At 42.6% G+C, this 23,737-nt stretch overlaps 1 protein-coding gene across 2 annotated transcripts in view; it reads left to right on the forward strand.

The window, feature by feature from the left end:
* The first annotated feature begins 410 nt into the window (after positions 1-410).
* The window catches only part of LOC109983252 (pleckstrin homology domain-containing family G member 1), a 42,567-nt gene continuing 19,240 nt past the window's right edge, over positions 411-23,737 (forward strand). Inside the window, exons 1-2 of one of the 2 annotated variants that reach the window (XM_065963752.1) lie at positions 411-605; positions 19,637-20,208. In XM_065963752.1, the coding sequence (XP_065819824.1) occupies positions 19,786-20,208 (423 nt within the window). In that variant the 5' untranslated portion in view covers positions 411-605; positions 19,637-19,785. Of the gene's footprint in view, positions 606-10,013; positions 10,532-19,636; positions 20,209-23,737 lie in introns of those variants that run through there. The other variant, XM_065963751.1, reaches the window with a different exon arrangement.

The raw sequence follows: 23,737 nt of genomic DNA on the forward strand, positions 1-23,737 counted from the left end.
ACTATTACCTCACATTGCTTCTTCATCACTGTCTTCTCCTCAGTCTCCTGTCACAGATTAGGTGACAGCTTTTACTTGCTTTTGATCCTGTGAAATTCCTGACACTTGTGCCGCCTGCAGCGCTGGCTGCCCTCCAGATCTTGGAGGCGATTTCCCACTGCCGAGCTCGAGAGTGAAAGAGAGACAGAGAGAGGGAGAGGGAGTGAGGGAGAGAGGTCCCAGTTTGGATAGACGGAGAGAGGCTGGACTCGCAGCAGTAATTGGTCAGGAAGTGGATGTGCAAGCTCCTCACCCCCCCCCCCCCCCCTCCTTACCAGTGGGCTCCAGTTCAGTTGCTTCCATCTGGTCCCCTCCTCTCCCTCTCCCTCTCTCTCTCTCTCTCTCTCTCTCTCTCTATCCTCTCTTTTTCTCTCTGAACTGACCTCATAGAGGGGTGGACCGCGGACCGGGCCGTCTTGACACGAGCCAAACATACCTCTTTTCACTTAACGTTTCTTCAACTGTACATGACACCTTTTGAGTGTTGGACATGGATCTAACCTGTGACAGGATTCTGGGATACAAGCGGCTGCGAAAAGGCTAATAGTGGGAATTGTCTCTGTGAGGTGAGTGGCCGGTTGTTGTTGTTTTTGGGTGGCCGGGACACTGACGGTGGCCTCAAATTGATGTGGTTTAATTTGCTGTAAATGGCTCTGCTCTCTGTGCCAAGTTATTTTCCTTTTTAAAAGCTTTTATTAAATCATATAATTGCAGAGCTCGATTCCCTCCAAACCCAACCTGACCTCCAATCACTCTGTCCCAAGTGTGACTCTAAGGGCATATTTGACCACATGTCTAATTAGTAACCATGACTGCCAGTTCGGGGGTCATGGTTTGCAGTCATTGCTGGATACAACAATGATAATAATTCTTTCACCTCTGTGTTTCTGAGAGGATGATCAACACAGCGTTGATTGGAGTGAGTGTTATGTCATTTTCTCCCCTAATTTTAAGGGACTTTGTCAACCTCGATTAGTGAAGTTTTCATTTTGAATGCCCTCCTTGGTCACAAGAAATTTGTAAACAACAGAAATCGAGTTATTTCAAAGTTATTTGAAGTGTGTGTGTGTGTGTGGGTTTGCGTGCGTGTGTGCTCACATATCTGTGTGTTCTCCTTTGTGGTGTGTCCTCATTCTGGGAGCTTTAACTGGAGCACCCAGCTTCTAAGGGGACGCAGACTCGCGGACAAACTGGGATGGACTCATTAGGTGTCATGTGCTACTTTGCTTCTTTAAGGTTTTTTTTGCTTGACTCTTTTTATCTCTTGATCCTCGGTTACCTGACTTCTTAAGGACACAGCACTGACTTTACTCTGATTTAACATTCCTGTTTTGGATGTATGTTAGGCAAGACTTTATATACTGTATGTCTGGTCCCCTTAGTACACCTTTTATAGGATGGTTGCACAGTACTGATATATTTTAACTGATGTCTGTCTATTGTGTAGTATTCAGGCCCTCCGAAAAACACTTCTTTAAAATAAATCACATACATATTTTAAGTCTCTGGCACTATAAGACTATACAGCACATCAGTATTATCCATTGATGACGTATTCTTGCAGCATTGTAAATTCTCTAGCCGCACTGGCTATGATTTTTGGTACGTGTCATGTGTATCCCTAATGTGGGAAAAGTCCCTTGGCTCTGCTGGTCTCCTTTCCTGGAGCGAGACCCCCGTCCTGCATTTTTAATCTGAGGCCAAACACAGCTTCCTCCTTGTGTCCGCCACACATGCTCACATACCCTCTAAACATTCAAAAACTCTGCGTACACATACAGAAACACACAATCAATGACCATAAAGGAATATAGTGTGGTTGTGTTGTTTTCATTCTGATACTGATTTCAGAGCTTCTGTGCTGACACGGTTCAAAATATGACTTTGTGTGAAGCATTACTTAATTTTTTTTTTTTTTTTAAGAAAAAGAAAGATCTATCTACAGTCTCTGCCAAAATAAATTCTCTTAAGGATCTGAAAGCTATTATTTCTGAAAACCACCTGTTTTTCAGCTCCTTCGCCCCCTCTCTCTTCCTCCTGATGATTGGCTCCTTGTCTTCTTCTGTTCATGTGGATACTAACTCACTGCATAGTTGAATACTAACATTATCTCCTATCGTAAATTCTTCTCCGGGGTTCTGCTCTGGCCATGTTGCCACCCTGCTCTATCATTAGCTGCGGCTGTTGACCTTATTGTTGTTGACGTAGCAGCTGTAGTTATTTCGGTGTCGCTGTTGTTTAGTCTGCTGGAATGGTGAAGACGCTCCTCGTTTTCCTGGATGCTATTCCTTGGGCTCCTCCAGCCAATTTTCGAGGGAATCCTACTCTTATATAAGCTGAAACCGGTGCTTTAGTCAAATGTTTTCTGGCCGGCAGAAGGCAGAAATTCCTGGACTTGTCCTGGCACTGCGAGCAGACTGCTGCGGCTCAAGGGAAACCTGTCCGAGAACTGGAAAACTCATAAATCTGGGAATGGGAAAACCATTAAGAATATTATCTAATAAATCAGTATTGCAGACACACAGATGTAATTAGCTTCTACCCAAAGACTATTAAAAGCTTCTAACTTGATTTTATCAGCAAGTGGACAACAAAAAACACTTTCTTACGATTTGTGTGCCCCTACAAAGAGAGAAACAGACCCCTGGAAACTCCCCGACGTGTTGTTCATGGTTCAAAATCAGCTAACTTGATTTTCATTTAGTATGTGTAGTAGGAAAAGCACAGATGTAAATGATATTAACAATCTGTCTATTCAATCAGAGAAGATTTTATTGTTGTTACACATTTATTTTTTTATTTATGCTTGTGCCTAAAAAGAAAATGTTGATGACTCATCATGAACTCAAAGGTGTTAACAACTAAATATAGCTGCTTTTTTTTGCTTTCATAAAAACACTTTCCTTCATTCATATGTCCTTCCCTGATGAGTATAACTTCTGACATTAACTGTCTGGAGTACAGGACTAGCTAGCTAGCTAGCAGGTTTAGCATCCCAGGCTTGCTATCCTTTTTGTATTCCTGTCCTCGTCCCTGATTTTTCTTCTGTAGCTTCCATTCTTTCGAGATAAGCCACCATCATGGAAAAAATTTTCATCTCTATATGATAAGAAAAGAGTTAAGATGAAGAAAAACACATTACGTTTATTAGACAAGCAACCAGTAAAGTTGCTGCTGTGTTTTGGTTGACGTTGACGTGAGGTGGAGTGGCAGGTTTGGGATGCTAATCACTCCTGCGCTATTTGCTGCAGCAAACTCCAATCAATACCCATCACCAGTCATTGTACAGGATTATAAGTAAATATGTGGAATCAAATAGCTCTTCACTGTTTCATGGGGACATTAAATATGGTCCTATATGCCTGTGTCCCAGTTAGCCATGATAGAGTCACAGTGAGTCAGCATCTACCATACCAGAATAGCAAAACATCATCTGCTAAAAGGAATTAGTCATCATTGATATCATTGTTTAGTGCTTTTCCTGCAATGACATATCAGAACCGCCTCAACCAAACATTTGGTCCTATATGCCCAAAGCAAAAGGCTGTAAAGGTGAAGGGAAGAAAATGTCCACAAACACAGCGTACACTCAAACTAATATGTTGTTTTACATGTAGCAGTACATATCAGAACCACCTCATTTTCTCAGTTTCTCATGCCTGTGTGTTCAGTCCTACAAGGAAATCCAACAAGATAACCAATCTTTCCCCATACATCATTTGATAAATACTCACCAAGTATCTCAACAGGCAGGACAAAGAAAGGGAACTTCATCCCCACTTAGCTAGCTAGCTATCTACCTTCGCATCAGTTGCCTTCATACAGTCTAAGGTTGTGCGCTGGTCTCAAGATATAAACGACACCTTACTGTCCCACTTGCTCGTGGTGAATTTTCCTGAATATTTCCCGCTGCTTTTCTTCTTTTCTGTTTGCCATGTGTTTTTCTCTGCTCTTTAGTTGATAGCGTGATTGTGTTGAACTACAGGTAGCATTAATATCAAGACAAAAATTCACACTTAGCGTTGTATAGCAGACTCTGTTGCTTTGTCTGCTAATTCTGTGTTGTTCTGTTTACGGCATATCTTGCCTTCTGAGACCCCTTCCCCCGTCTGACGAGGAAAGTTACATGGAGGTTCAAATCTTGGCGAAAACCAAGATTTGAGGGGCAGTCCTTCTGAACATTGTTTTTAATTTTCAGGTGTGCATATGTGAAAACCGCTTAAGCCTCCAATCAAGAGCCTACAAATTGTAATGATATTCAAGCAAAGCCTTCTTGGAGCTTTAACTGTTATGACAGGAGCAAAAAAAAAGAAGAACAGGTGATGTTGTTGTGGACTTGGAGATAAATGAGGCAGGCCAAACATCCTGTTCCTGTCGCCAAAATGACCACGCCCCAGTTTGGTTGTTAACAAGTGCTGTTATTTAGCTGGCAGTACATTAGAAAACAAAAGAAGCACCATGTCGTTACACTTCTGCATCACATGTGGTAGCTGAGGATGGTGGCGGCTACCCTTGAGGTCATGAAAGCATGTCTCAGTATTTGTTTACTGGTATATTGGTGACAGCTGCAGTAGGATGCAGCACACTTTTTGAACATCCTTGAGAACCAAGGACCCTTTTAAGGGTGTGTGTGTGTGTGTGTGTGTGTGTGTGTGTGTGTGTGTGTGTGTGTGTGTGTGTGTGTGTGTGTGTGTGTGTGTGTGTGTGTGTGTGTGTGTGTGTGTGTGTGTGTGTGTGTGTGTGTGTGTGTGTGTGTGTGTGTGTGTGTGTGTGTGTGTGTGTGTGTGTGTGTGTGTGTGTGTGTGTGTGTGTGTGTGTGTGTGTGTGTGTGTGTGTGTGTGCGTGTGTGTGTGTGGTTGATTAAGAGCTCAGTCGGCAAGAACAAAAAGCTTAAAGGTCTGTGACACTTGAAGAATCTGTGCGCGAGAGACACAGAAAGAGAGTGTGTCTGCAGATGATCCATCTCAGCAGCGACAGAGACAGATAGAGTCACAGAGGGAGGGGGAAACTGTATATGAATCACACCCCCACCACTCACAAAACCCTCTTGTCATTAGTCACAGTCCCTCTCAGTCTGAGTGTATTTCCCTCTGAAAAAATGAAGGGGCTGTCAGGCTGTCGGACACACACACACACACACACACACACACACAGTTGCAAAAACACACAATGCCTGCTGCAATAACAACCATAAAGTAAGTTCTCCACCTCTCCTGCAGGACGTGTTCGAGTGGTTCAGGACTGTTTTAATTTCTGATTGCACACACACACACACACACACACACACACACTTAAACCTTTTCAAGAGGCTGTGGTCTTTTAAGTCAGTATTTACAATGCTGCATGAAAACAAGTGATGGTGTGTGTGCATTGGTGCCCCAGTAAAAGTTGAATAGAGTTTCTATGAACTCTTTGCCCTGATTCCTTGTTTGCACCGTCCGTGTGTTATGAGGAGTGGAGTGCTTTATTGACAATAAGCATTTTCATCTCTTTCTTCTTCTCCCTTCCGCTCTCTCTCAGCGTCTTTCCAAATGCCTTGGAGATGAATGCCTCCCAGTCGTCATAGTGACCACCACAGCACTATGGCCCCCACAAACTCTCAAACCATCACTTCTGAGTGACTGTGGGTGCAAAAACAAAAAAAGAGTGTTTGTCTGTGTGTAGAGTCCTAAAGTGTTACTGCCTTGTCAGAGCTTGTTGTGAGCTGTGAAAAGGGTGAGGGTCTGTTGGGAAATCTGCTCTCTGAGTGTGTGTGTGTGTGTGTGTGTGCGTGCGTGTGTATGTGGGGGGCATTAGAAGGGGAAGTGACATGGGAGCAGAGTCGAATGAGGGCTGTGGTACTGAGGAAGTAATTCAGTGTGGAGGGTTGGATACACAAGAATCTGGGAAATTGCAAGAGACACATTTTAACACAAGTTGTCTAATTCGATTAGATATTTTTATTTTAGGTCGCTAGATATGGATCAAGTCCTGAAAAACATTTGGTCCTATATGCCCAAAGCAAAAGGCTGTAAAGGTGAAGGGAAGAAAATGTCCACAAACACAGCGTACACTCAAACTAATATGTTGTTTTACATGTAGCAGTACATAGCTTAGCTTCTGTATAGAAACTTCAGCTGGCTTCTCCTAACAGAAACCATGCTGACTGTTATCTACTGTTCATAGGACAGTTGCTATTGATAAATACCTCATTTAACCCACAACAAGAGACCTAAACAATCTGTGTTCATGAGAAAAAAAATAACCAGAATTTCCCCCCCGTCTGGTGTGTAAAACCTCTCAAGTGGAAATTTAGAAAAGTTCAAGAGTTATCGAGTTTTGACTTGTATAACGACGTTTCCAGAAATGGCAAAGGTCAGTGAAGTTCACTTTTTGAATGCTACGCTAATACATTGTAATTATTGTCTTCGCTTTTCTTTCTTTCATAAGTATACGTATGAAGCAACTAACAGCTCATCTTTTCCCCCTATCCCATGATCATCTTTTTTGATTTCCTGCGTATGTCAACTAAAAAAAAAACACTTCTTAGAGCTAACCTGACCTCCTGCATTCCCTTTTTTTTTTTTTTTTTTTTTAAAGTTATCTTGCATAGAGTTACTTGCTCACTGTCTTACCGAATGTTTAGTAGCTTCTCTGAGCCAAAAGTACCACTGATGAAGTTGTCAGTTTTGGTTTTCAGTTTTATCAGTTTGTAAAGAAATTTTATGCAAAAAAAAGAATTTTTGTGCATAATGATAATGTCATGTAAAGCCAAAACCAAAGTAAGATATAATCACTACGTGAGCTCCAGAGGTCCTGTTGGACTTACTTTTTACCTCTTGACATGAACAGGTTAGCTACCATTTTCCATCCTGTTTCCACTCCTGGTGCTTTGCTATCCACCTCCTGTCTCTGAAAGAAAAGAAACTGAATAAGTGTACATCACAAAATACGCATTGTTTTTTTTGTTTTTTTTTACTTCTAGCCCAGAACCAAAGAAGACATGAGCTTAGGCCCAGGTCTTATTGCAGTCATTATTAAGACTCCCTGATATTTTATAGACTAAACTATCGTCAATCATCATTAATAAGTCCTTCTTGTGTCAAATACATCACGAGAATCTGCTGTTGCAAGTTTTCTTTTGGGTAAAATCTGCAGCCAAATCATGAAACTTATTTTTAATTGTATCACTGTCTTCAGCCTAATCATCTCCCCTGTCAGTTCACATAACAATTATTATATCCAGTACAAAAGAAGACAAATATTGTTCCTGTGGTTGTCATCCTGCAGGCTGTGTTTTGGAGTGCACAGGGGGCATCAGATAAGCTGGACTGCTGCTGTAGCTTTCTGTCATCAACAGGTCATGCTTGACTGAACTGAGGAGCTGAGACGCTCTCTGTGTGTTTGCTGAGCCAGAGGTGCTCATTATGGACGGCCCATGTGTGTTTTTGAGAGATGGAGGTGGCGGCGGGGGGGGGGGGGGGCACATGGACAGTGCGTGGATTGGGAGCAGAGGTTCAGGGGCTTCGTGGGTCAACGGACCCCCAGACCATTAGAGAGAAGGGTCGTGCTTCTTGGGGTCTTGTTCGTAATAGCGTGTGTGAGAGAAAGAGGGAGGATAGTCCAGGGGTTCTTTATTATTGTATTGGTGAGGAGAAGGGGGTGGTGTAAGCAGGACCCCATGCTGCTGGGACCAGTCGCTGTCTTTAAAGAGCCACAACAAATAGTCGACACATTGGCTTTAGTGTGCGAGACTGAGGGTCCATTGTCTCGTGTGTGTCCTCCGTATGGAACACATGGCCCGACATGTCCTTAACTATAAGTGATGTCTGACATTATACACTGTGCACCTTAGAGCTGTGGTTCCTGACCTGTGGATACTCAATTCAATTCAAAAAAACTTTATTTGTCCCAGGGGGGCAATTCAAATATTGCCCCCCTGGGACTGACAATAACGGGGTAACAAATTGAATCAAAGGACTCTTATATCTGCTAGAACAGGTTGGTTTATTTTACCAAACTTTCCTGATTTGATTTTAATCTTCCGTATAGGTGTTTTGATTTAATAAATTCCCTTGAAAAGGGGAAAGAAATGTACTTCTTGGTTGAACTGGTCCCAACCTGAAGCCATGTGCAGCTTGTTAAAAGGGGTCATAAGTAGATAGGGCGTGGTATCAAATTTGTATTTGAACCAAACAGAAAGCTCAGTACCTATTGGATTGTATCTGATACCTCCAACATTTGAAAGATATTGTTGTACATCTTTGATCGCGTTTCTCGTTTTTTTGTTTTGTTAAAAAATAACAAAACTCTGTTAAGGCTGTTTCTTTAAAAAATGGAGAACAAAAAAGTGACATTATCAGAATCAGTCGGCTTCATCGCCCGTGGGTGTGTTCACAGAAAGGAATTTGATGCCGGTTTTACATTGGTTTCAATGTACAAAGAAATATATATTTGCTTTACTCAATGATCATAAGCTCATCAAAGGTTACACAAACAAGTTGGAGAAGTTTGGGAACAAACAAGATATTTGAAAATAAAAAATGTGTCACAGTAAAACGCTGCAAAGGACAAGAAGTCCTGATTTTTATAAGTAAAGCACCTAAACCGCTCACAAATGGAGACAGCAATTCCAAAGGGGGAGGGGGGCTTAATTAAAGACGCGTCTCATTGCCCCAAACCTTCATTTTACCAGGCAGGCCTTTTTGTTAAAAAATGTTGGTCTCTCAAGCTGACAACAAAAAAACCCTGGTGATGTCAATCAAACAAGTAAACTCAGCTTGATTAGAAGAAAGGGCACTGTAGACTAAGAGGTTTGGCATGTTTTCATGAATGAAAGATGTAAGATGTTGTAACAGGTGGTCTTCAAAAGTAAGGGATATAGAGAGTGAGGGCCTTTTTTTACTCTGTCAGTGCTGAGTCTGTTTACAGTTGCTCTCTATACCTGATATTTGCTTTTATTCAAGGACATTTTACAAAGAAAACTTTAAACAAAGTGGAAATGAATCATATCATGTCCTGGCAGCAGCTCTGTAAATCAAACCGATTGAACCCTTCAAAAAATAGTCTTGTGCGTAAGGTTAGCCGTTCGAGGAAAAGGAATACTTTCTTCTTCTTGTTGTCAAAGGTAATAAGCTCCGTCCCTTCTTGGTATAGATTGGTTTGAGCACAGTCCAAAAGTTGAACTATTGCGGTGATAAAAAAATAAGGATGTTTGTTCGCTCAGGTCGCTGAGTGCTGTAAAGTAATAATGATAACTGTCCTTTTGGAGGATCTGCAAAGGATCACAGGCCAAAGACTTGATGAACTGCACTCTGAGACACTGCTGTCTGTGTCAGTTTCCCCTGCTGCTCATTTACATCTTGAATCCCACTTCTGACATTCTGTGCGCTCATTCTGCCCGGCCTCCCTCTCTCACTCTGATCTGGGACACAATGAGCGCTGCAGTGTCTCGCAGTGGACGAGGAGCTTTTGTTTGAGCTGGCTCCCGGCCTATTGATCAGCCGCGACCGACCAACACACACACACACACACACACACACACACACACACACACACACACACACACACACACACACACACACACACACACACACACACACACACACACACACACACACACACACACACACACACACACACACACACACACACAACCACACACCACCACCGTCCTTGTAAAGTGTCTGTGTGTGTGATCTCTGGAGTCTGTGCACCAACACCAGCAGTTCAGCTGCCTGCTGAGCGAGCAGCAGACGCACACACACACACAAAAGGTGACGTGCCGGCCCTGCGTTACAGAACCAAGCTAAAAGTTTGATTAGGGGACCAGAGAAGAGGAGGGAAAGATGAAAAAGTGGAGAAAAGATAAAAGAGAGGAAAAAGCAGAGGAGGTTCTGAATGTGGAACTCCCAGCTCCTTGTAATTTGCTGCGGGAGAGACAGACAGACAGACAGAGAGAGAGAGAGAGAGAGAGAGAGAGAGAGAGGAGGAGTCAGGGGGAGGGGAAAACCCAGCAGGGAGGGAGCAGAGGCCATTCACTCTGACACACACACACATGCAAATACACACATGAACACTTTTAGACGCACACATGCAGGCTGTGGATGTGTTGCAGCAAAAGAGAGGGAGGGAGAGAGGCATTCAGGAGGAGGAGAAGAAGAGGAGATCCTCAGCAAAGTAAAGTGTGAGGAAGAAGACAGAACATCAGGCAGAGAAGTGTGTTTTTGTGTGTGTGTATGTAGAGGAAAACAAAGCCTTGGAGTGTGTGTGCTCCTGTGTATGTTTTGGAGGAGCGGACTGCATGCAGAAAGGAATCACAATGACCGGGAGTATTTGGGAAATCTGAAGGAATTTCTTATAGGCTTTGCTGGGAGTACTGTTTGGAATCTTTTTGGAGATGTGACCTGCTGAGGAAACCCTGCGTTTCTTTGAAGTTTCACCTCAATTTTTTCCAAAACTCTGCTTCATTCACTGAAATTGTGGAGTAAAAGCCAAGCCACAATGCCTACTGGTAAGCATACGTTCTTCAATTCATCCTTTTTTTGTTTCTTGTCTTCTGAACTTGTTTGAATTCTCGACTTTTTGAGATGAAAAGTGATTTCTTGATGTGGCGAGATTAGATTTCTCTGTCAAACATGTCTGGAAGCCCCATCAAAGAGGCTTACATCCACTTCATGTAGAATACATTCCTGATTTGAGTTGTCTTAATGTGATGAATAGTAGTTTGAAACATTATAATGACACAGGAAAAAAAAAAAAGATAAAATGAGGCTGTTTTCAAGTGGTCAAACTTCAAACAGCAACCTTTAAATACAACCTCTCTTTACAAGGTTTTGATGGTTTTGGCTGTTTGTCTTAGCGGCTCTTTTGTGAGCTCTGTGTGTGATATTTTCCCCTCAGCTGACAGCGCTGTGTGAAGTGTCCCAGCAGTGTCCGTCCCTCAGCAGCATGCTTGTATGAACAGCGTCCTCTGGTTGTTTTCTCAGCCCTGGTGTTGAATGGAGTGTGTTTGCTTTCTCGCAGACATTTGGGGTTAAAGTCCTAATGATGCTGAGAAGATGTGTACACAACGTATCGCTATTCTTTCAGGTTCCCGCTGGATAGAGGTTCAACTTTAATGAATTAATAATACAAATGATGTAGGCACTGCAGGAAACTTAAAGAAAAAAACATGTGGTATTTAAGTATGTGTTTGTGTTTATCTGCCCCGGGACTTTAAAAAAAGACTTCTTACTCTACTCTTCTTTCTTTTCTTTTTCTTTATATACCTCATGTCTCGTCAGTCCAGCATATGTGCCAGTCTCCTCTTGCTGGCGTTAGGTTTGACCGGGTGTTAAGATGCCATTCTGCGGCCTGTGACCCAAATTAGAGCCTTCGGGGCAGCAGTTTGGGGGGTGGCCACAAATGGGATAGAGGGTAGGAGAGAAGGGGGGGGGGGGGGTAATTACTGTTTAGAGCAAGGTCTTTGGTTTAGAGGTGCTGGAGACAATGGACCCCTCCGTCCTCCTCCTCCTCCGTCCTCCTCCTCCTCCTCCCACCACCCTGCTAGCTGGCTGAGTCCTCTGGGACATCTGCCCCCCATCCTGAGCATGCTCACGTGCAACAAAACTGCAGCTCTGCGGAGGGGAGTGCACTTTGCAGAGAGGGGGGCAGTTCCCAATGGAGCAATCGGGAAAACAAATCAGTCATTTTTCTAATATGACATATTAAGGAAATGGATGCAGGAATGTCCAGTGGAGATGTTTTCCTCAGTGCTGAAATCCTGAGAATGAGGCTAGTGTGTCACACTCAGGAGGAGGGCCAAGGGTGTGAGCAGTGAGGGGTCGCATGGGTGTCCCATGGGTGGGTGTGAGAGTGTATGTGTGTGTGTGTTTCTGAAAATAGGGAGGTGTAAGTTTGCTGTTGGACATTTCTTTCCCACAGAGGCTAAACACCGGTGCTGTCAGCAAAAAAAAAAAAAAAAACTCAACGCACATTCCTCTATGATGTCCACAGTGACAAACAGAGGTGTGCTTCTCAAGACTTAAGCCTTTAATTTGCCATATCTGAAAATAAGGAGGTGTCAATGTGTGTGAATGTGCCCGTAAATGGTGTCGTAAGGGAAAAACCTGGAAAAAAAAAAGCCATTTGTTGGTTTTTAGCTTTTGCAGCTGTTGGTGTATTTACTGTGTTTTGCGAGGCAATGAAAGCCGCAGGAGTCCATAAAGTGGCACATCAATTTTAAACTTCTGTCTCTTTACCAGTTGTGATGTGTTCAGATGTTTGAAGCTATCTTGAGTTGTCTTATTAATCTCCTTTTCGTTCTCCATCCAATCCTCCCATACATCTGCATTGTAATGTGGGCCTGCTCAGCTTCTCTGTTGCTTCCATGTTAAATTGCTCAGTTTAAGCCCCGCCTCTTGACTCCAATCCTATCCTATCCCGCGCCTCTCTCTCCATCTCTCTCCCACCTCTGCCCTCTCTCTTCTTCTGCCCTTGCTCCTCCACGCACATTGGTCTGTGGTGTGAAATCCTGAGTGACACTTTAAGGTCCTCAGCGTCAGTTGTGATCAAGCCTGCGTCTCTATCAGAAACAGAGTTCGAGCGGAAGATGTGAGGCCGGAACGAAACGGGGCCGAAACCGGATTAAAACTGTCTGAAGTTTGTATATAATGCTGGAAAAGATAGAAGCTTTGTTTCCTATAGATTTCTGACAGAGAAGTCCAGTTTTGAATGGTTAAAGAACGACTAAAGGCGGGATTCAACATGAGGCAGAGCTGGGCGGGGGGAGGAATGGAAAAGAGAGAAAAAGGAAGGGAGTGGGTGGTGTTTGACCTTTGGCCTTTCATCTCATCTCTTCTTCCTACTTTCAATCCTTTGGGTCATCTCCTCTTCATTTCTCACTCTCCCACTGACACGCACGTCCTCTTGTCGTCATGTTTCCCCTTTCTTTTACATTTATAAACCGCGGCTTAAAGTTTTACCAAGATGCAGCCAAATGAAAGACAAAAGCGGTCAGGCTGAATGCTGTCACTTTAAACCTTTGCTTGCATAAAAAACAATTCGTTATTGTTTCCATCAAACTCCCTCTGGATTCTGTTACCTTTTCAATGCACATGGGTTCCTTGGGACTGCAGAGTCAGCAATTTATCTGCCTGCCATTGAACTCTTTTGCCATCTGGTAGGCCTGGTGCAGAATAAACAGAACACACACGGACAAACAAGGTTGATTAAAGGATTTATGAATTGCACTAAATGTGTGGTCCAATTCTGTCTGGTTCTCTCAACAGGGGATGAAGTCTTTCCCCCCCCTAAATATAGATCATATCTGGTTAAAATTAGAGCTGTCTTTTTAAAAGCTACTCTATGTAGTTAAACTTTGAACCTGTAGGTGTGGTGTATTAAATGCCCTCCTGCTTGCATGAGACCAGCAATTTACCAATTAACACCAAATTGTGCTCTTGAGAGTAAAATTGGGATGATTCAGTTTTACCATAATGTAAATTATTGCAGGGATTGTCCTTCTGTGTGTTTCCTGACATGCAAGTCATGTTTTAAAAGCTTGCATGTTTATTAAGGAAATACTGAAAAATAACATAACCTCTTTCAAGATGGACATCCTTTTGTAGTAAAAATATTAGGAAAGGTCGGGTTATGTTTGAATGCAAAAATCTAAAGAATGCATCCCGAGAGAGTGTTCCAGTCATTTAAAAATGTTGGAATCATAGCTTCTACAAGTACTAAGAAACAACGCCCACTGTGATTTCCCCTCAGATGAGGTCCAGTCATTTGAATAGGGAGTGTTATGAACACATGTGCACCAAATGCAAATATAAGCCCCGGAGGTCTGCAGCCATAGATACACACAGGCGGGTCAGTGTGTATTTTTATATAGTAAAGTATATGCTTGGAGAAGGATGGTCCGAGCTAAGAGGAATGTCCCGGCGTTCATATGCACACAGCAAACAGTTACTCCAAGATCAGTCAAACATATGCTGTGGCTGAATGTATTAGAGGAAAAGGGAGGAGAAGAATGGCAGGAAGGGGGAAGGAAAACGGCAGGAATGTTGGGATTAAATTTATGTAAGGGCAATGAAATGGGAAAGAACAAGTGGAAACAAAAAAATGTGTGGCTGAATTTGTTCATTGCAAAAAGCTCCTTTGGTCATTGCTTCTCATTTAACAGTGTAGAAAGAGCTGTCTTCAGTTTCAGCACCAATAGGACAGCTGGTCATTGAAGGAGGGCAATTGCATGACAGAAATCAAAGATAAACATAAAAGATTTTTGCAATTTTTTTGCCCCAATAAACAAATCCACTGATGTTGGTGGTTTCAATCTGAGTGAATGATAATTTTAGTCTACAAATGTGCTGCAATAGGGGCTTTTGCAAATCATTTGTAGTCCAGTTTTTTTAAATTGCATTTTGTTCTTAGTTGATTTCATAAAAGACTTTTAAAAAGTGTTCCTGGGATTATATATTATTTATAACCTCCAAGTCCAAGGTGCCATGAGGGTTAACATGCATGACGTACAGTAAGTGTTGTTATTGTATGTGTCGCACAGCAGCCTAAAATGTAGGAGCGTATGGATCATGAACCCAAGTACAGACATCCAATGTTGCAACAGAAGAACTTCATTCCAGTCTGTGGTTTTGGAGGTCTAATCCTCAGCATATACTGGTCACTGTAATCATGCGTTACGCCAAACTGCTCCTGAACTTGCTCGACTCAGTCAGCCAAATCCAATGTCAGCCTTCAGAGCTAGCCAAACCAAGTGCGTATTTTCCAAATTTAGATTCTTTTCTCCACGAGATTCCCTCCTTGCCTTCATTGTGTTTTGTTGCTGAGGGATAATCCCTGCTAGCCATGTGTAGGCTGTCTTACTTGAACCAACACACCTTTTTTTTTTTTTTTTACCGTCCTCTATGCAACATATGCATATGGCGGCATCGTTCACTTAGGTTTAAATGTCCACACAGGATGTTCACATGTCTATTAGAAAAAACACTCATGTGAGGGTCATTTGGCCATAAAGAGACGAGGGTTCTCACAGCTGTTTGCTGACCACTCCAGAGCACTTCAGGTGGCCGTAAAGTGTGCGACTGAAGTGGACGGGTTAAGTGTAGTATGAGTCATTAAACTTGGCCGGACAGGTAGCGAGGCTTCAGGTTGACTTCATCAATGAGGGGAGGAGTTATCAGGTCTCACTTGTGGCAGACATTGTCTTATCTTTATGACCATAAATGTTAATTGGAGGCGGTTGGGAAGCATTTATTGCAAAGGACAATAAACCTAGAAAGGTGCAATACATAAAAAATCCCTGTTACGTTAGTCCTGGAAATGCAACACATGATCAAAAGTGAAGAGAAGAATGTAGATTTAATCTGGATCAGTTGCTTTCTTGATTTAGTAGTGTTTTTTTTTTTTGTAATTTGAACCCATTCTAAAATAGTCAAACTACACAGGTAGCTTCATGTCTTAAAATGAAAAACAAGATTTGTGCTTCATAAGTTACAAAAAAAAACACCACATGTGACTCAGTGTTTTGCCAGTGTTTTGTACTCTCTCTGTGTACATTGTCTGCCCAGGCCTCAGTCTGCTTCCTCGCTGTTTGCCTTCCAGACAGGCCTGATGTTCAACATTATTAAACTTGGCTGCAAAAGAGCCCCAGCTCCCTTTTGTCTTTTTCAAGTCAAATGAAAGCCAGATATTGAAGCCAGGTTATTCAGGCACTCGCTGGTTCAGTCACTTTCTAGTTTGGCAGGAAACACAGCTCTCACACACTATACTAATCCTCTCACATGCACGGACCTGTGACACACATACACAAACACACACACACACACACACACACACACACATACACAGAGGAGAAACAGTCCCAACCTGCATGCTAAGGACCATAATTAGAGATCATTTACAAGGATCAGGTTGAACATAATGTGGCCGGGAGGTAACTAAAGCTTGGCCATCTTTGCTCTCTGTCAGTGTGTGCGTAGAGGAGGGGGTTGTGCTCGTTGTGTGTGTGTGTGTGTGTGTGTGTGTGTGTGTGTGTGTGTGTGTGTGTGTGTGTGTGTGTGTGTGTGTGTGTGTGTGTGTGTGTGTGTGTGTGTGTGTGTGTGTGTGTGTGTGTGTGTGTGTGTGTGTGTGTGTGTGTGTGTGTGTGTGTGTGTGTGTGTGTGTGTGTGCGTGCACGTGTAGAGCCAGTTCACCCAGGAAACGGTCAGGGTGTGCCCAAAACATGACGTTTGGAAGGTGGGAAGGAGGGCTTGGGCAAATACAAGATGGAGCAATTCGCCTCTGTGATGTTTGAATCTCCCTGCAAACGGAAACACATGGTTTCTTTGTATTTGCTCTACTTGTATGTTTATGTGCGTGTGTGTGTGTGTGTGCCTGTGTGTGCATGTTGCACGTGTGCACACTCTGCTTCTTCACCACATCTAGTTGAAATAGCAGGTGTGAGGACCTTTAGGTTATTAGCTTGGTTAGCGTTATCGCCGGTGTGATAAGCTTAATGCATTTTGTGTGAAACATGCACACACAATGAAGATAAAGTTACATTACCTTCAAAGATAAGGGAGAATAAACTTCAGATTTGTCAAAGAGCCGATAAAATAGTCAGTTAGCTATTAATGCCATGGTGTTAAATGTAATACAATCCTTTGCTCATTGTGCAACTAACTTGAAAGCAGTGTTGCTGATTAAAACATCAAGGCTGTTAAGTTTATGCATTTTCATTCTCCATGTTTTCGTCCTGTCTGATCTGTCATTATTAAAAAGTAGGTCAGTCTTGGGAGTGCAAACATTTGAATGGACACACGCACCATTCACATGCACACGCACATGGACAAGCAGTGAATCAGTTCCAAACTTGTCCGAGGAAACGGTTTCATGCCTCTTCAGTTTTTGGATGCTCTAACCCTTTTTGGGTTTTCCTTGGCACAGCAGTGGAGCCAAATTAAACGAGAGAAAGCTGCGATTCAGCACATTTGATTCTCACATCAACAAGAGCATGATGCTACAGGAAAGCAGGACAGCTATGAGGGCCTCTATTAAACAAAGAAAAGTAACAAAGAAAATCATCCAATCATTTCAGTTCCTTTCTTTCCCTTATTAGCCTCTTTTAGCATGCATTGATAATTGTTTTAGTCTGCTTGTTTTTATTGGCAATTAAAAAATAATAATTCATCAGTATTTGCACTGTCATACGAATCAAAGTGAGCTAGCAGCAAAGAAAACGGAGCTGTTGGCATAAAGGCTTCTTATAGGCTCAGAATTTGGTAAACAAAAGATAGATTAAAGAATTATCATTTATAACTACAATTATTTAAGATAGACTTTAGCGCTTTCTCATAAGAGGAGAGGAATCATTAGTGAGTCGGTTAGTTGCTAGCTGGTAAGCCTAACTTAGCATAAACAGGAAGCGGAGAGAAACAGCTAGCGTGGCTAAGAGTAAAGGTCGAGATATGTTAACTTAAACCTCTAAAGCTGAGTGAAGAAGTTCTAGCTCATATTTTTGTCTAAGACATTTCTGTTTTTTGCTTTTTATGTTTGAAACGTAAAATGAGACTCCACATGTTAAGTGCTTTGGAGGCGTTGCAAAGCATTGTTTGGTTTGTTGTTTCCCCTTCACAAATGCTAAGCTAAGCTAAGGGAACATGAGAGCTGCTTTGCACTCAACACACAGACATGACTTTTTCTCAAACCTATGCTTCAGGATTCAGTTGGTTGTTTGTAACATATAAATGCTCATTTAGTTTAATGGCTGTCAGGCTTTAAAAAAAAAAAACAGCAGTCATCTGTTTACCCTTTTTCCATCACAAATTTTATAGAGTGATAATTGGGCAGTTGTGGTGCGGTTAAAAAACCACAAGTCTATCTAAGCTGTGGTAAATACTTTGCATAAAGTTAAAGTGGGAACATGACATTTCAGTTTGTGAGCTCAGTATCAATACGGACCTGATGGCTGCCAGAATCAAACCTGTGAGCTTTCCACAAGAGACCAGCCTAACAAGCATGCCTGCTGCTTTAACACATTTTGAAAAGAGGTGTCACCATAGCAAAAAGACCTCCAAGGTACCTATTTGAAAGGTGAGAGAGTGGGTATGTACGGGGATTCTTTGTGCTTGTTCTCAGCATCACGTTTCATGTTTTTGAACTTCTGGGTCTGTGATCTTCAGAGCTTTGAAGTGAAACGGGCTCAGGCTGAGCTGGTGCTGCTGGCAGCAAGCGCGGCTCTGTCCTATAGGCCACTGGGTCTCTGTGTTGCCACAACACTAGAGCTGCCGGGGTCACTGGTGTATCAAGCTTTGATGATAAAGACTGGTGTCAAACTCCCACTGGGCTAGTATGTGGCTGTCTAATGTACTTCCCTTGCTAGTTTGCTGTGTTTTAAGTACTCACAGTTTTTTTTTTTGGTCTTTCTAAGAAGTAAATTGGAAAACGTTGAAGGAAACTTGGACAGCTTCAGTCTGATTTGCTTCATATGCGGTTTTACTTTAGCTGGTCTAACTGTGGGGCCTTCGGAGGGACGGTAATCTTATCTTAACGGATCTTTCCACAGACACAAGGTTGAGAGCCAGTTTGGCATCGGCTTTGTGCCAAACAGACTTCTGCAGTTGCACACACAAACTCGTCTCTCTTCCATGTAAATAGGGCTTTCATTCATTGCTTCAGAGTGGAGAGTTCTCTGCATTACACTGTTAATCCTGTCATTAAACTCGATCTATTCATCAGCCTGCAGTAGAAATACTCACACACTAACACACAAATATACAACTTGTACATTTGTGTGTTTTTTTTTCTCTCTTGGTCCATGCACATAAAACGCTTCTTTGGGTGGAACTGAGGACAACCTGTGAGGGTTACTAGTCCTTACATGCCGGTTGGTCAGTTGAACTTTGGTCTGCTAGGAATGTCAGGAATTGCGGCCATAAACAGGTAGAGACTGTATGAATTTAGAAGTGACATTGAACATGTTGGAAGTTACGCACAAGGAGTCTTTTAAAAGAGAAAAATAGAGGGTCTGTCGAATGTGTGAATATCATTTGGACATGGATAAGTTCCTGTCTGGACTTGCTAGCGTGAGTAAATAATGACATAAATCTGAAGAGTCGTGTTATTAATTTCAACAAATACAACTCATTATCTGTCACATGTAATTAATATTCCAGATGATTCGAATTTTAAAAACTAACTTCCATTAATGGCACTGACTGCCTGCGGGTCTTTCTTGTAAGACAAAATAATTTTGCTCTTGGTTAAGTTTTCATGGTTCAGGTTTCATGCACGTTAATTGATAGCACAGAAAAGTAAGGTGGTTGCTGTTCATCTGGTTGTAAAAAAATGCCTACATTTTGAAAGTTGTCTCAAAAGATGACATAAAGACACCAAACCGAATGTTAACCTACATTGCTGCACTGATGTCGGCATTTTAGCTTAAGTCAATGGATTCATTGCAATGAATCAGAAAGCTTGTGCGCATGTGTTTATGCCGATTTTGCTTTCCAGAGACCCTAAAAGTAAAGAAGGACCTCCAAATGAACTATATAAAGGAAGAATTGTAATTAAAACACTAGCAACATGTTTCAAATAAAGTTTGTTAATGAGACTCTCTTTTTCTTATTTCCTTCTCTAGATGATTATAATTACCTGCCGGATGTGTTGCCTCCTCTTCCTGAGGTTCCGGACTCTGGCTCGGTCCTGAGCCCCGTTGACTTCCCGGCCCGCTGCCTCCGCAACCCAGCCTTCCTCCACACCTCCTCGCGCTACTGCTCCGCCCTCAGCATGGACTCGTCTCCTGACAGCGCAGAGAGACCCGTCAGCTACAGCTCCACGTCTTCCTCCGCTTCCTCCCGAGACAGTCACTGCTCACTGGGCAGCCGCTCAACCCTCGTCTCTGCCCCTCACTGTAACCCAGTAACCTCAGACCGGGACTCCGGGGCGATTCGGCTGGAACTGGTCCCCGCCCGGCAACTGGGATGCCGGGAAGAAGATCACAGGAATGACACAGGGGTGGACGCTGGGAAGGGACAAGGGAGACAAGGCAGTGCACAGACACCGACAGAACATTCAGAGCCAGAACTGGGCACAGATGGAGGAGAGAGGACAGGGCAGGTGCAGGGACCCAAGACATATGTGGACAGGGTGGTGCAGGAAATACTGGACACAGAGAGAACCTATGTCCAAGACTTGCGCAGCATTGTTGAGGTAAGGAAACCTCAGCCAAAGTCTTATCTTAACCAAACACAACCAGTGAAAGAATGTAGGAGCAGAAGAATTGTATCACAAATTTGCAGGATTTCAAACTTATATGGGCATATTTAGCAGATCATCAAATGTAGAGTGAGGCCTTGTACAAATGTGTGCTTTTGAAGATTGTATCAGTTGTATCCATCCAGAGAGTGTGTTACAAACAAAAATGATTAATAAGGAATAACCTCGATTGGTTCCCATAGAATCTATTTATCCTGATTTGTTTACTTTTAAAGGCACTGGAAGGAGGTGAAAGTAACAATCCAGCAGTCTGAAAAATCCTTCATGAACTCAACTGTATTTAATTACACGTAATTAAAAACAATACAATGTTATGATATCAAAATCATTGTAACGTTAAATAAGACAAAGTAAACATCAGGGAAACACCTAGTTTAAAAACAGGGGGAAATAACATTACTCAAATTGAAAGTGAAGTTTCAAAATGAAAGTCCCACATTGAAAATATAATAACCTTAGGGTGGGAAACACCGACTGTTCCAATTGGAACGGAAATTGGAATAAGAGCTGTACTCATTTTTTCTAGTTTCAACTCTTCCTCAAGCAAAAGAAAAAAGAAAAAAAAAGTCTGACCAAAAGTATGACCCAGTTGAGATCCAAGTTGAAGTGGAACGTCATAAATGTGCTTCATTCCAGCGCCGGTTTGACCTTGGTCTTTGCAGGGGGGGGAATACAGGTGCTTTAAATCACTAGATAACACACACATCATGTCTTTGTGGTTTTTCTTCACACACGTGACAACACACTGCTCGTTGCCTGCTGGGAAACCTCCGACACAATAAGATCACCTGCGCTTACAGGCGGGGTTTGGCCAAGATACACGACACCAGTGCCTTTGTGCTGCAGGCACAGGCCCACATTCAAAACTTCTTCTTTTTTTAACACAAAACTGTATGCACACACTCAGATAAATGCGCTCCTTTTTTTCCGAGGTTGGCTTTGAACTGAGAGGATACACATTGCCTCTGGTCAGAGCTTTAGCTGCTTTGTTAAGGATTGGGTGTAGTGGTTTACATCAAAGGTTGCGCTCCTTTCTCTTTGTTTTCTTATTCATTTTTTTTTTTTTGTTCTCCATTGAACTGAAAATTCACATCATGAGTGCTCAAATGTGGTGCGCACATGTGATGCATGTTTTCACATTTGAGTTCAGAAAATGGTTTTTATTCTGCACGTGTGTATGGTTTGCATGCATGTGCTGGAGATTTTCCCACTCTTCCCCATATCCTCCCTCTTCACGGTGCTTCCTCCCCCACTTAAGGCTGCTGGCTTATGGGTCAGTGTGCGTATGTGTGTGCTTGTATGTGTATGTGTCTGTTATTTAGGGTTAAAAAGGTTAATTCTGTTGTCAATGGAGAGCAGGAAACTCATATCTCCAGAAGATGGGTCGGGAGGGAGTTTTGGGTTTTGCCGTTTTGGCTTGTCACTCCTGATCGATGTCCCATCCTTGTCTGCTCCTCCTTCCTTCCCGCCCCTCTTTAGGTGAGGAAAAAAGGAAAAGGGAGAGGAAGTTTTGAGGGATTTATCTCTGAGATAACAATGTCTAAAGTAGGTTAGAAAAACACTGAACAGTGCTTCGGAGCTTGACTTAATAACCCTCTGCTGCCTCTAATACTCTGCAGACCACCCACTCCTGGAAGACCCCACTCACAGGGTAGGCCAGCTTATTCTTTAGCAGTGGAAAGACACGTGCATTAAGGCTTTCCTCACCCCTTTAATGACAGTTCCAGTGAGTGCACGGAAGATGGATTGCACTGATTGTATCTGTATGAATAGAGCTTTTAACATTTAGTCCAGCACTGACCTGTCTGTAATCAGCACTGTCCTGTGGGAGCCGCTCCTGCAGCCCCTGTTTCAATAATCTTTTAGTCCATGCTGCTTCCTGCAATGGAAGAGGGTGTGACAGCCCTAACACAAATATTTACCCAGACTCCCCTGGGCTCACCTGTGTTTCATCTGTCAGCGCGGTGTTGTGATCCACAATCGCTCGCACTCATACTGTGCCTGCCTGTATGTGATCTAAGTTGACTTTTAGTACATATATCACACCTTCTTGTCAGTGAGTGAAATGGGTTTTTACAGAGGCCCTGAGAGCTCAAGGTTCTTCAACTTAACAAAAGACAAAAGGTTCTTCAACTTAAGAAAAGAAGAAGCAGATTAAGAAAATGTATTCACCAATTTAAAGACTGATGAACAACAGGAAAAGAAAACAAGTGCAAAAGGAAGACAACAAACCAAACTACATATGGCATTTTCACTTTTTGTCTCCACCATGTTAACATCTGTTTTTTTCCTAACTAAATTCCATTCTGTTCTGAGCTATTTGTGTCATTTCTAATTGTATTCCTTAAAACTTTCAAGTTTTTTTTTTTCTGTAACTCAAATTGGTTTAACAAGTCCTCTGTTTGCATGTTTTCTTTTCGTTTGAGCTTTTTTGGCACCTGTTCATTTTTATTTTTAGTGCAGAGTTGAAGTAGTTTGTTTGTTTGTTAGTTGGGTGTGACCATCCCAACCAACCCCCACCCCTCCCTTGGCTCAATCAGTGTGTGTGTAGGCCTGTCGGTCATCCACAAACAGCCTCAAAAACACAAAGCTCTGATCTTTCAGTACCTCTTCCTCTCTTCTCCCCCCCCCCCCCCCGCCCGGAGACCTGCACCACATGGCCACTGCAAATTGAAGTTGACCATAAGTTTGGAGATAAACTGAGAGCGTCGCTTGATGAAGGTTCTGAATGTTTGCGCCCGGCTTTGTCTGGAGGAATTACTTCCTGCGGCGGTCAGGCTCAGAGTGAGGGATGTGTTTAGTGTGTACTTGCTGAGGTTAATGGTTAACACGAGAAGGTATCAAGTTTGTACATGCTATGACTGATGCTTAGCTGTGTGTGTGTGTGTGTGTGTTTGTATCTGTGTGTGTGTGTGTGTAGGTGTGTGTTCCTTGTTTGTTGGGTACGATGAGTGTATTTTTCAGGCCGGCTCAGATCCATGACCCGTGGCTAATTCAGCATCAAATTACACATAACCTCCGATAGTCAACAAATCTTTACAACCCCATGACATGACCCCTGACACAACCGCCAACCTGCCCTTCAGTCTTATTGTGAAACTAAAATTCTAGAAAAAAACACACACAAACAAATGTTGGCCTGAAGCACTTGTATAACCTTAAAACCCTTAACTTCCATTCTTTGCTTTAGACGAGATCATGATCCCTTTTTACATCCATCCCCTCCCTAAATCAAACACGGTTTTTCTGGACTTCTCAGGCTACATTATTATAATGTTAATGAAGGTTAATACATAAAAACATTACCGAGAACAGAAACCAGCATATCAGACTGGAAATGAAGCAAACAGACTGATGACAGTGCATGGATGACATTTTTGCTAACTTAAATTTCCTTCTTGTCTAACACTGAATTATTGTTTTTTGCTGTATGTATTTGCCTGACATCAGCTCTTTCTGCATC

The sequence above is a fragment of the Labrus bergylta genome, chromosome 15, assembly GCF_963930695.1.
Source record: "Labrus bergylta chromosome 15, fLabBer1.1, whole genome shotgun sequence".
Taxonomy (NCBI): Eukaryota; Metazoa; Chordata; class Actinopteri; order Labriformes; family Labridae; genus Labrus; species Labrus bergylta.